General features: G+C 34.4%; 1 protein-coding gene across 7 annotated transcripts in view; it reads left to right on the top strand.

The window, feature by feature from the left end:
• The window catches only part of LOC148626733 (cadherin-99C-like), a 42,741-nt gene that overhangs the window by 13,431 nt on the left and 12,716 nt on the right, over positions 1–16,594 (top strand). For 5 of the 7 annotated variants that reach the window (XM_088571000.1, XM_088570997.1, XM_088570998.1 and 2 more), the window contains exons 3-6: positions 8,100–8,175; positions 10,036–10,050; positions 13,440–13,511; positions 16,069–16,262. In XM_088571000.1, coding sequence (XP_088427126.1) covers positions 8,106–8,175; positions 10,036–10,050; positions 13,440–13,511; positions 16,069–16,262 — 351 coding nt within the window. In that variant the 5' untranslated portion in view covers positions 8,100–8,105. The remainder of the gene's footprint in view (positions 1–8,099; positions 8,176–10,035; positions 10,051–13,439; positions 13,512–16,068; positions 16,263–16,594) is intronic. The other 2 variants (XM_088571003.1, XM_088571002.1) reach the window with 1 other exon arrangement.

Here is a 16,594-nt window from a genome sequence, read left to right as displayed (position 1 = left end):
AAATCTGTCTTGTTAATTATTTGGGGAGTTTTTTTTTCAATAAATGAATAACTGGAACATCCCCCCCAAAAAAAAAAAAAATCCAACCCCATATCCTCCTTTCCCCTCGCTCTCAAAATGGTCAATGACTTTACGGCACTTCGCAATACTTTTACATTTTTTATCCCTTAAGAGCACCTCTAGCAACATCCATTTCAGTTTTGGCCTGTCAGGTCAATCTGTACAGATACCGGAAATATTACAGTTCTCCACGGATGGTGGGAATATTTTATACCTATCATGTGACGTAAACAAAATTCAGACGACAGCTGCAAATTCCAAACAGGAAAATGATTGCCTTTCCTGGCTTAGAAAAGCTATGCCTCGATTTTGCTAATGTAATCGGAGTTATATTTTTTTTTCGAGGCGGGTTAGGTTCTTGACAACAGCAACAGCGGAACAGAGGAGATACACCTACGTACATCCACGTTTCCCGAAGTTTTTATAATCATAACATTCACTTCTTTAATAAGTAAAACAAATTAGAAAAAAAAACTTGAAAACTATCAAAAAAGATGAATTTATTTTTACTGAAACGTAATCTTAACCTATATATTTTTATTTGTTTGATTGAAGGAAATGATGAATTTTCTCCGTAAGGACAGTCACTTTTTGTTACTTCCGGGACATGACTTTTTTTTTCGTTAGTATATTTGGGAACCTTAACGGAAATTTAGAAAGTACACTTAATAACGGTAGAGCTCACATCGCTTCGCGGCGCTCGCTATTAGTTCGTTTTTTTTTAAATTGCTATATAAATTGACAAATCGACTTTTTAAAGAAATGTTTATTTCCAGCTGCTGTTTATGGTAAATAACTAGTGACTATTCTAACGTTCTTCCGTAAAAATCGGCATAGTAAACAGAACAACAGCTCTTTTTTAGTACCGCTGTACAAAACAGTCGCCTTTATTTACTTTAGCCGCGAAAAATGGTACTTACAAAACTTACATTTTTTACCATGAACCCATTTCATTGTAAAAGTGGACTGACCGATATGTCTCTGTTCTCGAAAACCGAATTCAGTACATTAAGAGAAGCCACCATTAAATCATGTAGATCCAAGATGGAACCCCTTATGCGGAGTAGAACATTTTGGTTGATTATATAGAAAATCTCTTGACATCGCATAACTGCAACCTTTAAGAATTTCTTTTTCCTCTACTGAAATACCGTATATTTCAGGAAGTTAGTTTAATGACTTTATCGTGAACAGTTTTAAGATGAAATAAACCCATTCTCAAAACAATATAAGGTAAGCCCTACCCAAAGATTAAGAACAGACGGACATGCACGATAATGCAAAACATAATATACTAAATACAACATTTGGTATCCCGGTGTTTCGTTCGTCATAAGCAACGAAATTCTGCTCCATCGATAACCCCGACCAGCTACATATCAACCCTAAAGAAGTAGAAATACGTACTGACTCGTTGATTTTATCTCTTGTTCAACAGTGCCAAGTAATTCTGTTGTGTACTAAATCATACATCATTATAAGATCATAGTTGTATTCGATACTGGCGAATCTAGCCGTCTGTAACAGAAATTAACTGAACTTCCAGTATTATAGTTCCGATGGGAACAATTCATTAAAGTGCCAAGTTCCTAAAGCTTGGAAACAGTCCCCTTTACTTCATCTCGAAAAGGAAAACCTATAGAACATCTCTACTAATAACTTGATTAGGAATAAAATGTCCTCAATCTTGGAATAATGGACATTTTACCAATCATTTACGATAGATACTTAGATGTTCTAAAAGGAGAGCTCTTCATTACTACAAGAGGACGTACAGAATAAATAATAGGTCATCAATTCGCATCACTTACACTGAATTAAAATGACCAAAGGAAGACTGTCGAAAAATACTTCGAAATAAAAAGAGGCTTGAATTAATGGTATCTTAACTGAATGAGTTAATGGACGTGGCTTTCATATGCAAAATTAGAGTCACATGACATTGACCTTTTAGCCGGGTACATATTACGCTCCTTTTTAATAAGAATACACTTAATACGGCTTTTGGACAGTTTTCTTATTCAAAATCATCGGTATTTTCCTACTAAAATGCAACCAAATGATAAAATTCATGCACATAGTTAATAGTGTTGCTCAACAAGACATATATCATTATCAGTGTTAAAGTTTTTATAGTATGCCTGTTTGTATGTATGTTAGTATATTTATGTATGTACTTGTATTGGGACAACTTTACATTCTATGGTATATGGGAAATGGGGATGGGGGGTGAGGACTTTGTGTGGGCAGAATGGGGAAATTATTTTCTTAGTATCTATTGATATGAAAAAATATTAGAATCAATTAAGAATAACTGTGTAAATGCGAAAGAATTTAAAATTATAAAATTCAATGGGTATTGGGGAATTCTCAGTGGGGAAAAGGGGGTATATGGTGTAAGTGGGAAGTTAACACCATTCAAGAACTGTAGTTATGTATGTATGTATGTTTGTATGTTTGTTTGTATGTATGTTTAGCTTTCATGGGCTTGATATTTATATTTCACTTTCAAACCCTAAACTTTCATTTTCAAAGGAAAAATATATGCATTCCTGATATTGTATTAAGAAAACTTATAAGGAGTGGTAGATAGTCATTGACTTGGGTAGCTTATCGTCAGACCCTTGATGTAGTAAAACATTCAAAGTTTTGTGTCCGTCGGTCTTTTTTCCCTTCTATGTTTTTTCAGATGCGTTTAGAAACAAATGAAGTATTTTTGTATGATTTTAACAAGAACAAACCTTTAAAGTTATATTCTCTGATTTAAACATGCCGTTACGTTAGGTTTACACAGTAATAGTGCATACGATCGTTTGTTTACTATCAGTCCTCTGTAAAAGTCATTTACACATTGTACCCATCATTATCAGTCGTAATTCTTGCATCAAGTTTACTGCCTTTAGTTTATCTGCAAAATCATAGAGCTTCTTGTTTTCTCGTTAAGTTTAAATGCAGCATGCAAAATATTTCCACTTGTTTACATAGAGAGAGAATGAAATCTCGAGATCTCAAAGGGACAAAGAAATGATCGGTTATAGTACATTTAGTTTAAACTGTCAGGCTACATGTAGCCTCACTCCTGTTGGACTGTCAGGCTACATGTACAATGTACCTTCCCTCCCTTTGGACTGCCAGGCTACGTGTAGCACCCTCCCTTTGGACTGTCAGGCTACATGTAGCACCCTCCCTTAGACTCAGGCTACATGTAGCACTCTTCTTTTGGACTTTCAGACTACATGTAGCACTCTTCCTTTGGACTGTCAGGCTACATGTAGCACCATTCCTTTGGACTGTTAGGCTACATGTAGCACTCTTCCTTTTGACTGTCAGGCTACATGTACAATGTACCTTCCCTCCCTTTGGACTGCCAGGCTACGTGTAGCACCCTCCCTTTGGATTGTCAGGCTACATGTAGCACCCTCACTTAGACTGTCAGGCTACATGTAGCACTCTTCCTTTTGACTCTCAGGCTACATGAAGCACTCTTCTTTTGGACTTTCAGGCTACGTGTAGCACTTTTCCTTTGGACTGTCAGGCTACATGTAGCACCCTCCCTTTGGACTGTCAGGCTACATGTAGCACTCTTCTTTCGGACTTTCAGGCTACGTGTAGCACCCTCCCTGTTGACAGTCAGGCTACATGTAGATCCCCCTTTGGACGTTCAGGCTACATGTAGCAACCTCACGTTGGACTGTCAGGATACATGTAGCACCCTCCCTTTGGACTGTCAGGCTACATGTAGCACCCTTCCTTTGGACTGTCAGGCTACACGTAGCACTCTTCTTTTGGACTTTCAGGCTACATGTAGCACCTTCCCTTTGGACTATCAGGCTACAAGTAGCACTCTTCTTTTGGACTTTCCGGCTACATGTAGCTTTCCTCCCTTTGGAATGTCAGGATACATGTAGCACCCTCCCTTTGGACTGTCAGGCTACATGTAGCACCCTTCCTTTGGACTGTCAGGCTACACGTAGCACTCTTCTTTTGGACTTTCAGGCTACATGTAGCACTTCTTTTGGAATGTCAGGCTACGTGTAGCACCCTTCCTGTGGACTGTCAGGCTACATGTAGCTCCCTCCCTTTGGATTGTCAGGCTACATGTAGCACCCTCCCTTTGGACTGTCAGGTTACATGTAGCATTCTTCCTTTGGAATGTCAGGCTACGTGTAGCACCGTCCCTGTGGACTGTCAGGCTACATATAGATTGTGAATAAATGTTACAGAGTGATTCACATCAATATTTTTCCATGGGAAGAAAGCATCTGTGTTAATTTTTCATTATGGAAGAGAATGGTAAAACAGATCGAATTAATTATGTACAGGAAATTTTTATGCAGCGGCTACTTTTGTTTTTGGGAGGAATTGATAAGAAAGAGAAGAGAAATACAGTTTGCAGCTGACAAAAACATCTTCTTTAACTTTGACTGAGAATACATCAAAATGGAATATAGCTGTACAAGCATACGAACTTTGGTATCGATAATCAACTGTTGTGCTTAGATATTTTTGCCTGGAAGCACATTATATTTCCTTATGCAGTTCAAAAACCAAATTAATTTTGACGAGTATTAAACAAATTTTGGATCAATCGTTTAATTTGTTGTGATGTGTTTCATGTCAATTTCTAAATTGTGAATATTAACAAATAAAACGTCAAATTAAGGGAAACAAAAAAATCTTTTTGTTCTAGCTGGTCTCTCGTGAATTAAACCAAAGAAAGGAGATAATAAATATCTGTTTTTAATTTTAGCATATTCAGATCTCAAATCAAAGTGATTCTCGCTTTGCTAATTACTCGACTGCTAACGGAGTCGCTTCTTCAAAAGAAAAAAAAGCTTGTTGAACTCCCTTTGTAGATATAGATCTTTTTAGTTTTCTGTAAATTACATAATGTTCTTTCTAGAATTGCTCCCACCAGGGCCATCCAATAACCGATGATAAATAAAAGTCAATGTAAATTGAAAAATCTAGAATCAGAATGTTAAATGCAATCGAAAGCGGAGGTCATGCATGTACTTAAGTTTGATGAAAAGCATTTATTTCATTTTTTACTTGTGCTACCAAAGTTTAAAAAAGTTAGATATATTAAACCTAGCTCATTATGTACATTAGTGTGGAGTGTTCGAATATTTTCGCCTGTCTTGTCCGTCTATACACATCAGTTGTATCATGATGTCATTATTCCATCAAACCCCGAATCAATCCATCCTTTCATTTGTGGATTTTCTCAGACCTCGTCTGTATGATCAAAATTTCAGTCTCTTAATTATTCGGTCATATTTCAGAAAAAGTTCATATAGATGTACCTTTTCTGACCATACTTGTCAAGAACACTTGTTCTCACTTTTGTCATCAAAATTTCCAGTGGTCACAGTGGGATCCTAATTTTTCATTCCTTCGAAAAAGCAGGCTAATAGTTGCAGTGAAAATTATTTCTCTGATCTTCATGAAATTTTATCACAAATCCTTATTAATAAAAGGATTTAATTGTCACGTCATACCTCATAACATTACAGATCAAATAACTAATATTGATATTGGAAATTGTAGATTTTTGTTGACAGCGAATCTCCACGTGATAATCGTTTATGAGCCATAAACCGCTTAGATGTGTGAAAAGCTCAGAAATATCACTTTTTTTTTTATTTTAACAATATTTGATTGAGTTTCCTGGATTCCATGACACGTTAAAGTCTTCAATCAAAACTACTAAATCTTGGTACATTATCATAAATATCACAATGTCACAGACACCATTGGGAACACTACGGTAATTAGACGATCACTATCCGACCCACGTTTTCCCGTGGGTGTCATGTAATAGATAAATAGAGTTAGTGTGATAAAAGATTAAAAAAGGCTTTTTTTCAATGACGGATCCAGGGATTTACAAAAGTGTGGTCCCAAACAGGAGACATAAATGTTTCCCGAAGAAATGTATGAAAAAGTATGCAATAGTTCACTTCAGTTTCCAATAAAATGCTGAACAACAAACTTGTCTGATTGTTAATTAAACTATTAAACGACTGAATATTTATCAATGCTTTAACGTAAAAGTGCTAGTTTTTATATATATATAAAGTATGAAGGGTCGGGCCAACCCCCCCCCCCCCTTTTTGATCCGCCTACTATCAGTTCAGTCATATTGGCCCTACATTGTCTAACGTCAAACAACAAAATTGTTGTTCTATTTGTATTGATTATTATTTAGTTTTCATATCTATTTATTCTTGTTAGTTTTCTTGCTAATTTCAAATAGCTGATTTTACAGTTGGTTTTTTTTTTGTAACTTTCCGAACTGGTATACAAATATGATACACTGCGTTGTAGATCGCTGTTGACTGAACGACTTTCTGACCCAAGTTAGTGTAAAACCAAAATGTTATTAAATCGGATTAAGGGGTGGGTTGTAGTAAACGATTAAGGACTGAATTGATCAAAGTAATCCATGGTCAAATCCAAATGAAGTGTAAAATGTACAAACATTCTTACTTTCTTCATACCGGCAAAACTGTAAATTGTAAGTCTAAGAATTCTTGTTCTCATATCTATTGATTCCAACTACATGCATTAACGAAGGAAACACGTGTACATTGCCAATTGTACGAAATCAAAACTTGCATTAAATCAGCATCTAAAAGGCAACATTGTTAATTTGTGTTTTTTGATATTTATATGATATGATAGTGACTGTTCAGTATATACCACTGATAGGACCATGTGTAGACTAATACATCCAAGGTTGTTTAATTTCTGGTGGTTTTTAAAATCTGCCGAGAGGGATTCGTTTAAGTTCCTTTTGTACGTCCACATCTGAATTTATTACTTTATTGGCCGTGACTCATTAGCCAAAACTTCCAGTCATGGGGATAGTGAAACCCAAAATGGCAAGTTTCATTGTTAACTTTTCGCCCTAAGGCTGAAAAAATATTACGGTAGTCGAAATTTTATTTGCATCAATTAACGTTCCAAATTTGTGGATCATATTAAGAACTGAAAAAAAAAACAATTTGCGAGTTTTGTCATGTCATCACCGTTCATTGCTCAAAATTTAATATAACTGCATCTGTAGTTTTTTGCTTTGTAAACGTTTTCATGCCTGTCGCAATACGAATTTTGTTTCATTGTGTCTCTCGTGGCTTTAAAGGATACAATCAACATAAGACCACAGTGGAAGTAATAAGATAAAACATAATCAACCTCTGTATATCAAATAAGTAACATATTGATGCAATAAATTAATTGATTTCACAAGCGTTATAAACTTTATTGCCATTAAGCGATGTTTTTTAGCTTTGGAATCAGCAATTAACCTTTCTTGTCAAATATCTAGTTTACCGGTTTCTGTGATCCCATATCGATGGAACATCACGGCAAAAATATTATTTGTTGATGTCGCTGATAGATTAAAATTAATTGCAAAGATTGTTGCTAATTTCATTGATTTTGGAGAGTAATTTGCTAACATGAAAAAAATAAGATAGGGTTGTGGTACTTGCTTTACGTTTATCCTTGATGGAGCATGGAAGTGTAGCATTCAGCAAAATATATAAATAGATAAATTATGTACTTAGAGTTACCAGGTACACAGAGAATTTATTTTAATTTACACCCCAGTAAACCTTTTAGATTTGAGTAAAACACCAAAGGGCTCCATTTTTGCATTTCCCAGTGGGATATTAAAATAGTGATTTAAAAAAAACGTTTTGACACTTAACGGAAGAAATGAAACTGTTCTTTTCCTAATGGAATTGATCAATGCTACCAGGGTACCATGTGCGGCATAATCAAAGTCTGAATGCAATTCTGTCTTTGGAGATTAAATTTTATTTAAGCAGTGACCGAGTCTGAGTAATTAGCTTATCGCTCTAAATTAGTTGCCTCAAATAATTCTTCGTGAGTTTTCCTAAGAAAGCGAGGATATCAATCCTTCAGCATGAATTAGTGCAATGAATTTTTCTATTGTACAGTGTAATACAATTTGGACTTGAGAAGGACCGCTAAAGTCAGTTATTTATTTATTTTTCCTATTTTTGCAGAGAACTATGGACTGTATGAAGATATATCTTTGTATATTTGGATTAATTGAAAGTTTCCTATTGGTTGGCGCAAACGGTGAGTAACATACACATGTATTCCAAGCCAAAGTTTCCTATTGGTTGGCCCAAACGGTGAGTAACATACTCATGTATTCCAAGCCAAAGTTTCCTATTGGTTGGCCCAAACGGTGAGTAACATACACATGTATTCCAAGCCAAAGTTTTGTTTGTGCAAGTTGTAAAAACGACTATGTTTCACACTGCTGAAAATATATTAATTGTAATTACATGTATACAAATGTACGTTATGGTATCGAGTATAGAGGGTCGCACGGGTTAAATGATAAACTAAGTAATACATGTTGTACCCTCACAGAGATAATAAGGAAGATATGTATTTCGCTCTAAACATCTTAAATGTTGAAAAGGTCATCTTAGCCAAGATGAATAGTACCTATAAAATCCACGAATTCCTCCACTCAAGTGAGTAACCTTAATAAAACGAAGCGGTAACTCTTAATGACTTTGATGAAAACTGAGCTTGTCTACATATTCTATTCAAAAACGATCATTTAGACTGTTTGAGAAAATAAAATCATTTTGTCTGTGGCTTGAAGGACACTAAATATAAAGTAAAACTTCAACTCTGATTTTAGCCATTCTTATACCGTTTTCCAGTGGGTTAATCTTTGATATGATATATATCAAATCAAATTGACCACGAAATGAATTGTTTTTAAACATTTTCTTCACATTTTTATCTTATTTTTTTTTTTTATCAGAATTCAGACTGCCTTTGTTTGTTAACGACCTTTGACATATTATTGATATCTATTACCCGTATTAATCGTATCGAGGATTAGGTTTTTTTTCATTGTTACATAAATGATAAAGAAACGTTATTCAATTCATTAAACATCATTAAATCCGTGCTGCAGATTTATGCGGTATTTAATTTTCAATGTCTAAAGGCTTAATTTATCAATTACCTCTTTGGCTTTTCAAAACGTTTTAATGATAATCAATATTTGACAGATGAAATTCTTTGTTCTTATTTTAAGGAGTTTTTAATTGAGCAAGTTAGTTTGAAGAAACACTCCAAAATGTATGTCACGTTAGTTTTGTACCAATATTCTAAATTAGTAAATGCTTGAAACTGCCTTACTAAAACAACGTTGTTTGATATTCTTAATGGGTTTGGACACGAAAGAAAAACATTAGGCATCGAACTATAGGAAATAATTATTGAATGTTAATTGTAAATCAAATTTCTGTTAGAAGGGTTGGAGTTATTATTGCATTACCAATTATTCAGGAAATTGAACAAAAATGATTGAAATAACTAGTAGTCGTTAAGACATGATTGCAAAACGGTTTGTCGTTACAAAATTATCGAATTCTGCTCCCAGTTTAGCACCCCGTGATTTGCTGTCCATGTCATAGTTATTACACAGCTTGTGAGGGAAATCATCGTTATCTAGGGCGAAAGGGCGTATCATGAGTTTGTTATTGATATTCAGTTGCTGCATGTTTTCCATACATAACCAAATTTGTTAGATAGTTTTTTATTCCTGTTGATAAAACGAAACATATTGATACATATTGAAGTAAAACCCAGTAACAGAGTTCTGGAATATACTGATTATGCAGTATGAGGAAGCTTGTAATAAGCTCATTTCCTCTATAAATGTACCATGGTTTAAGTGGTTTCTAATGATTAAGACATTTTCCCATAAAATTATATATAGAGAGATATGCTTTTCACAAACATCCTTCTAAAGACTTCTACATGTATAACAACTAGATACAAAAATTTTTTTTTTTTTTTTTTTTTTTTTTTTTTTTTATTATTATTTCTTTTAATTTTTTGAAAGCGCTTACATAAACCATCACTTTGACATAGTATTTTTATATCTTGTTGAATTATTTATTGCAGAAACAACAAATCCATGTAAGTTGGAACCAGATTATCTCATACTATACTTACTGTAATCAATCTAACAATTCCATTACCATAACGCCAGCATCGTGTGCTTGCATGGCTTTTCCAATGAAACGAATGATTTCATTGGCTGAACCATTTGCCTGGCGCAAAGTTATGTCGAATAATTTCAGTGGCCAACACATCTATGCTTGTGATTCGGACAGGTTTCAATAACACAAAGTTTTTTTTATAAATTTGATATATATTATATTCGAGTATATCAACGAATTTACTCTATAATCTAGTTCTTGATGATGTCGAATTAAAAAATCTTTCTTCAATTTATTCGCGAGTAAGTTGAGTTTTAGCTGTTACTAGGGATTAGATTGTGCCATGCTCAAGTTTAGCATTAGAAATAGTTGACTGGGGCATGTTTGGGTATATTGCATGATAAAGAATATTGTTGAGGATTATGAAATACATTTAAAAACACTAGAACCAGGTGGTAAATGAAGAAATGCTGTAACAGTTGTATTGTGCGTAAGCGTTCGTAGTCTGACTAGATTAATGACAAAAAGCTAAATAAGGTCTAAGAAGTTTTTGATAGTTTTAACACAATGATGATTTAATGTGTTATCGCCTGTTCTTTTTATGTGTAAACACCTACAAATAGAGATAAGTGATGGATTCATTACGAAGATTGTTGACATTTAACTTAAAAGACATTCTGCGTAAACCATCAGCATTATAATATGTCCCATTTGTTTTCCTTAGAAAAGAATTCACCAGTTTCTGTTAAAAAGGAATCAGGAACAGCTTAAAATCGTTAAATATAAATTAGATCACTTGCCGGTTGATATATTGTGATGACTGCCAAATCGTTTGTCTCCGTGGCTTTGTGAATTTAGATAGATTGCCAGCGCCTTAACTTAAAGATTTCATTGAACTTGTAGTTTTTGCTTGAAATGATATGAACATGTACACATTGTAAAATGTACATAGGGAAGAAATAACAAGAAGCATATGTACATAACTGATAAGTGCATTTACTGGTTAATGTTAATGGGCCTTAAGTTGTTTACGTTTTTGGGTTCATAAAACGTTACTTTTAATTTGACTTTTACATTACGTTTCTTCTTTTATATATATATATTGTTTAACTTTCTATTTTTCGTTGTTTTGTTTTGTTTAAACTTTTTTGTTTTGTTTTTGTTTTTGTTTTTTTGTCGTGCTATTTTATTCATTACAATAATTTTATGTTTCTTTATTCATTTATTCTGTTTTTCTTTTAGTTTCTTTTCACTTCTGGATTTTTTTTCTACTCAAGCTAGACTTCATTCCACCTTGATAAAGTACTTAATATCTTGACATATTTCCGAAACTTGATAAAAAGAAATTCAATTAAATTTTGACTAACCCGACAATTTCTACCACAATTGTGCGGTCCAGGCCCGTTGTCTTTTACCGGAAATGTCTACATTTAAATCAAGGCGTGCTTTTAAGTATAACTAATTATACATGGAGCATAAAATATTATATGAGCTTACTTACATTAATCATGGACATTGTTGTATTTATATACATATTTCATGTATTTATAGTAAGTAAAGTCAAGTGATATATGATGATTGGGGGTTTTTACGGTCTTGACTATCCTTACGGATCTCGCACGACCGCCCCTTACGGGGATTCTGTTAGTAATGCCGGTTAGTGGTAGAAGGTAGCGAAGCCCAGCCTTCGGGATACCTGACCGAAGAACTCAGAGTATGTTCTACTAGCGGCTGTGCTGCTGTGTTGACGCTCTGGCCTACTCCCAGACCCCACGTGGGTCCGAGAGCGTTTCCCCACTCTGTTTGGGAGTACGTCAACGTGTAGAGTGCAAGTGATACAGCGGGATACATTGTATTTATAATAAGTTAAGTCACGTGATATAGCGGTAGACATCTAGCTATGTAAACAGGTGCGAAGCACGCAATAATATCAAAATCACTTATATAGATCATTCAGTTGTTATCGAACTTATTATTCATTTAGCTTTGGTCAGATCACATGGAAGGGTCCAAGGAACTATATTGTTATACTTTGTTTCCTGAGTTCTGGATCTAGATCCCATCCAATGTATCCTGACACTTGCATCCTTTAATATTAACTTCATTAATCGTTATCGTGAGATATTGTTGTTTCAATTTATTGAATTCCTGTTTTGAGATAAGTCAAGCTTAAATTTTCAGTTAAGATTTGTCTAAAACACTGTCAAATCAGTTAAGCATGTAACAATTGATAAAATTGGTAGGAAAGAAATATTGAAATTACATGTTTGAACCGTTGTTATCATTGTATAAATGAATGGAAGTATTCAACTAGAAGAATCCAGCTGACTTTAAATGCATATTTTTTTTTTATCTTAAATAACCAGCTTCTAAAAAATCTTTATTTGCAAAACGCAGAACAATTTCTCTCGATATCATTTTTAATTGCGATTGACTTGTTTTGACCCTGAAGGCACCGAATTGAAGCAGATGAGCTCCATGCAGTAAGCGAAAACCTATTTTTTCTCGATAGGATTATAATTGCGAATGACTTGTTTTGCCTCTAAAGAAATAAAGTTGGTTCCGATAAGTAAGAGACAATTATTTTTAGCATGTAAGGAAACCATAGAACTGTCATTACATTATCTATGCCTTGTAACTCGTCTGAATGTGGTATCATGCCATGTTTAGACGTGATAATATTCATTATGCATTTTTCAATATGCCTGGTCTATCTATTATCACAGCCTTGATGGCAGATATATTTATTGGATTTTGACTATAACTCGAAAGAAACTGATAAGTCTCAGTTATTCCAAGTAATTGCATTATACATAGCATAAAACGTCTTTTTACTTTGCATTGCTTTTCATTTTGTTTGCCTTTGTTCTGAGGAAAAAACTCCCGTAAGCGCAGAGTCAGCTTCCTATTTAAAACATGTAAAGAAACAACAAAACCATCATTCTCCGATGCTAAAAGAATTTTATTGGCGCGTGGTTATTGTAATAGATGAAATTGATAAAGCGTCACACTAATTGAATCGCCTATTTCATTAAACTTCATTTGTTTAACAATAACAATTGCAGGGTTAAAATTTCTTGATTCTATCTGTCCGTGACTCCTACTCACAGTGACGCAATTGTCATAAACACTGAAACTTGGTCACTGTGATAAACGTTTGATAAAATTATGTTCCTCATAAAAAATGGTGTATCTATAGGCTTATTGAAAAGTTTGGGAAATGGAAAGCCTGTTCTTTTACAATAAATCAATTTGTTGTGCCAAACGTTTCGGTACAATTAATCATGTATCGGTACAGTAAATGCCTTGGTACGTACTGGTAAATACTATTAGACATCAAATAACTTGTGTCATATTTTCTTGTAGACCCCTGCATCACCGTGTCGTTCGGCAGCTATGAGACATTTATACGCAACATTCCCGAAGATACTCCTGTCGGTAAGTTCTGCTCTAAGTAACATTCCGGAGGATATTCCTGTCGGTAAGTACTGTTCCAAGTAACATTCCCGGAGATACGTCTGTCGGTAAGTACTGACCCAAGTAACATTCCCGAAGATTCACCTTCCGGCAAGTACGCTTCCAGGTAACATTCCCGAAGATATGCCTGGTAGTGAGTACAGCTCCAAGAAACATTCCTGAAGATACACCTGTCGATAAGTACTGCTCCAAGTAACGTACCCGAAGATATGCCTGATGGTGAGTACTACTCCAAGAAACATGCTTTTGTAACAGTCCTGATTTTTAGGGTTGACAACAAAACCAAGACATCTAGGGTTCGTAACTTTATTCAACCAAATATAAATGTCGAATACAAAGCCTTGTAATAATAAATACATACATTAATTGTATAAGACTTAGTATTTCTATAAGTAAAATATATGAAATATAAGTAATCTACTCTGTAAGTAAATCTCCCTAAAGTTCAAATGACATGAACTCCTATCGAGCCATAACATTGACCTGGGCTACGCATTTCAGTACGACATACATTACGCAGACAACTATCTACATCAAATACGCAAAGCATGTATATGTTTCATACAAGAACATTCTGCAAGGTGTTCTTCACAATAAATAAGAAACTTCTGCTTGCAAATGACTTTCATCGGCTAAACACTTTTTGTTTTAAAAAGGTACGTTGTAGCGGTCTTTAGGTCCTTATGATACTGACAGGGAACCAGTTTATGAACCAAAATAAGCAGCTCGCAATGAATATTCATAAATATCGGGGCGTGCTAATGTATGTGACCTATATAGTTTTGTAACTAGCCTCAGTGCCTGAGTCGGAAACTTGGTAATGTTCAAGGCTATATCTGATCATTTCATGTTAACTACCCGTTTTCATACAAGCAAGAAAAACACGAAGAACACTGTTGTATAATATTTAAGAGGTATATTTTTTATCTCGTGTAAATCTAGAACTATGACGCTGTGGTGGTGAACACGGCGAAGATCTGCTGGATTATTTGGCGTATTGCAAATCATATGCAAATTTTAAATACAGAAATTACGTGTGCAACAAGTCGATAACACTATTACCAAAATGTCACATACCATTTTAAATTTTAAAACGTCTCATTCTTAATTCAGTACTTTTTTTATTAAGAACTCTACCAATCATCACTACAATATGGCCATGTGTGTACATGTACCATATTTTAAGTACAAAAGGGACTTGTGGTAAGGAATTGGAGTGGTATAAAAGACCAGAACTTCTATCAGCGTAAACGACAGGAAATAAGTGTTCTTATATGAAAGTTATGAGGTTGGGGTTAAATTGTTTTGGCTCAAGCCTACGCTACTATATCACTCAAACTTCCTGATATTAGATCTTACCGTTCCTACTTGTAAGCCCGAAACAATTTACTTGTTACACGGAATGTTCTAGACTTCAGATAAAACAGCTCTCCTAATTGGAAAAGAGAAACCCATTATTAAAGTCCGCTGTTTTATGTAACTGTCCACGGTCCGTCTTCATTACGGCTTTGTGTTTGTATATTGCGTGTTTTTAACCTTCGTCTGTCATTGGTGAAGACAAATTGCCTAATACATCGCGAAAGTCAGATAAACGCTTGGATCAGACCAACTTTATTTATCACCGTCAAGCTTCTCATCGACTTAAGTTGTCAACATACATCTAATGTGGTTATTGTTATTCTGAGTTTTGTTCCAAATCTCAAGATAGAAAATGTGATGATTTTGATAGATTGAGAACGCTTTATAACCTTTCTTAAAGTGATTGATCTTCAAATTTTTGAAATGTTCCCTCTTCTTCATGGCTAAAAAATGATTTTAAACGTTTTGATGAATTTTTCTGTCAGTGAAAGATTTGATTTCATTACAAAAAAAAAAGAATTCTCAGTAGAATTTTGTCTTGATACAGATCAATGCCTGATTTATCTCTTTTTGTTAAACATTCTATCACGTATTGCCAAGGTAGTCAAAGAACTTTAACCTTTCATTAGCCGACATCATTGAAGAACCAACTTCGATCAGTGTCATATTGCTTACTTTTTACTCAGTTTTGTCAAAAAGATTACGAACGTGTAAATATAGACCCTACGAATCTATTTGCAGTTGTTTAAGAACCATCATAGATTACCTTATTTCAATCCCAAATGTTGTACACACAAAGAGTTTAGAACAGTTTAGTTTATTGTACTTTTGTATCGTTTTGTGTATATGCTTTAGTTGCAGTTGTACACAGCTATTCTTCCTTCTTTATTTTAGAGACAGTGTGCTGCTAGAGCTGTTCTCACAATCTGAGAAAAAAAAACAAACGATTTCCGGAATAAAACTGGCACCTTAAACTCGTAACCAGATGAAGGATTTTGACTGTTCTATTTACCTTAATTACCTCAATTGAAACTGCCTCTCTTTATTTCCTTTTTGATGCCTGACTAATGTTAAGCCACGATTGTTCTAAGCTTTATTCTTTCCCTCAAGACACCACTGATACGAAACAATTACGCTATATAATTCCTTTCCTTTTTAGGCTCTGTCATCGGAATCCTGGATACCACGGGGACGGATGATGAAATTATCCTACACTCTCCTACCCATGAATACTTAAGATTAGAATTACCATCCAGGAATATAACATTACAGAGACAGTTAGATACAGATCAAGGATCCGGTTTCCTGACAATGAATGTGCCGTGTACACCGAAGAATCAGCCATCATCTACGGTAGGTCAACGATGTTATGAAATTATCGTGAATTCTTAAAAAATATGGCATTATGATTGAAAATTAAACAACACAAAATTTAAAAGTTTGTCGGTAATTTATTTATAAGTATTGCACTTGATGGATGAAATATTTTCATAATTACATTTTTTAATCATTATTGTGCATATTTATATATCTTAAAATCGTGATAAAAGGCTCTGTGACAGGAAGCTTGGTATATATGTGTATACTGTAACAGAAAGCTTGGTATACATATATATATTTATGTATGTATGTATGTATACTGTGACAGAAAGCTTGGTATATATGTGTATACTGTGTCAGGAAGC

The sequence above is a fragment of the Perna viridis genome, chromosome 2, assembly GCF_037379345.1.
Source record: "Perna viridis isolate PV_CMFRI_1.1 ecotype Kerala chromosome 2, ASM3737934v1, whole genome shotgun sequence".
Lineage (NCBI taxonomy): Eukaryota > Metazoa > Mollusca > Bivalvia > Mytilida > Mytilidae > Perna > Perna viridis.
This window is presented reverse-complemented; position numbering and strand designations above follow the sequence as displayed.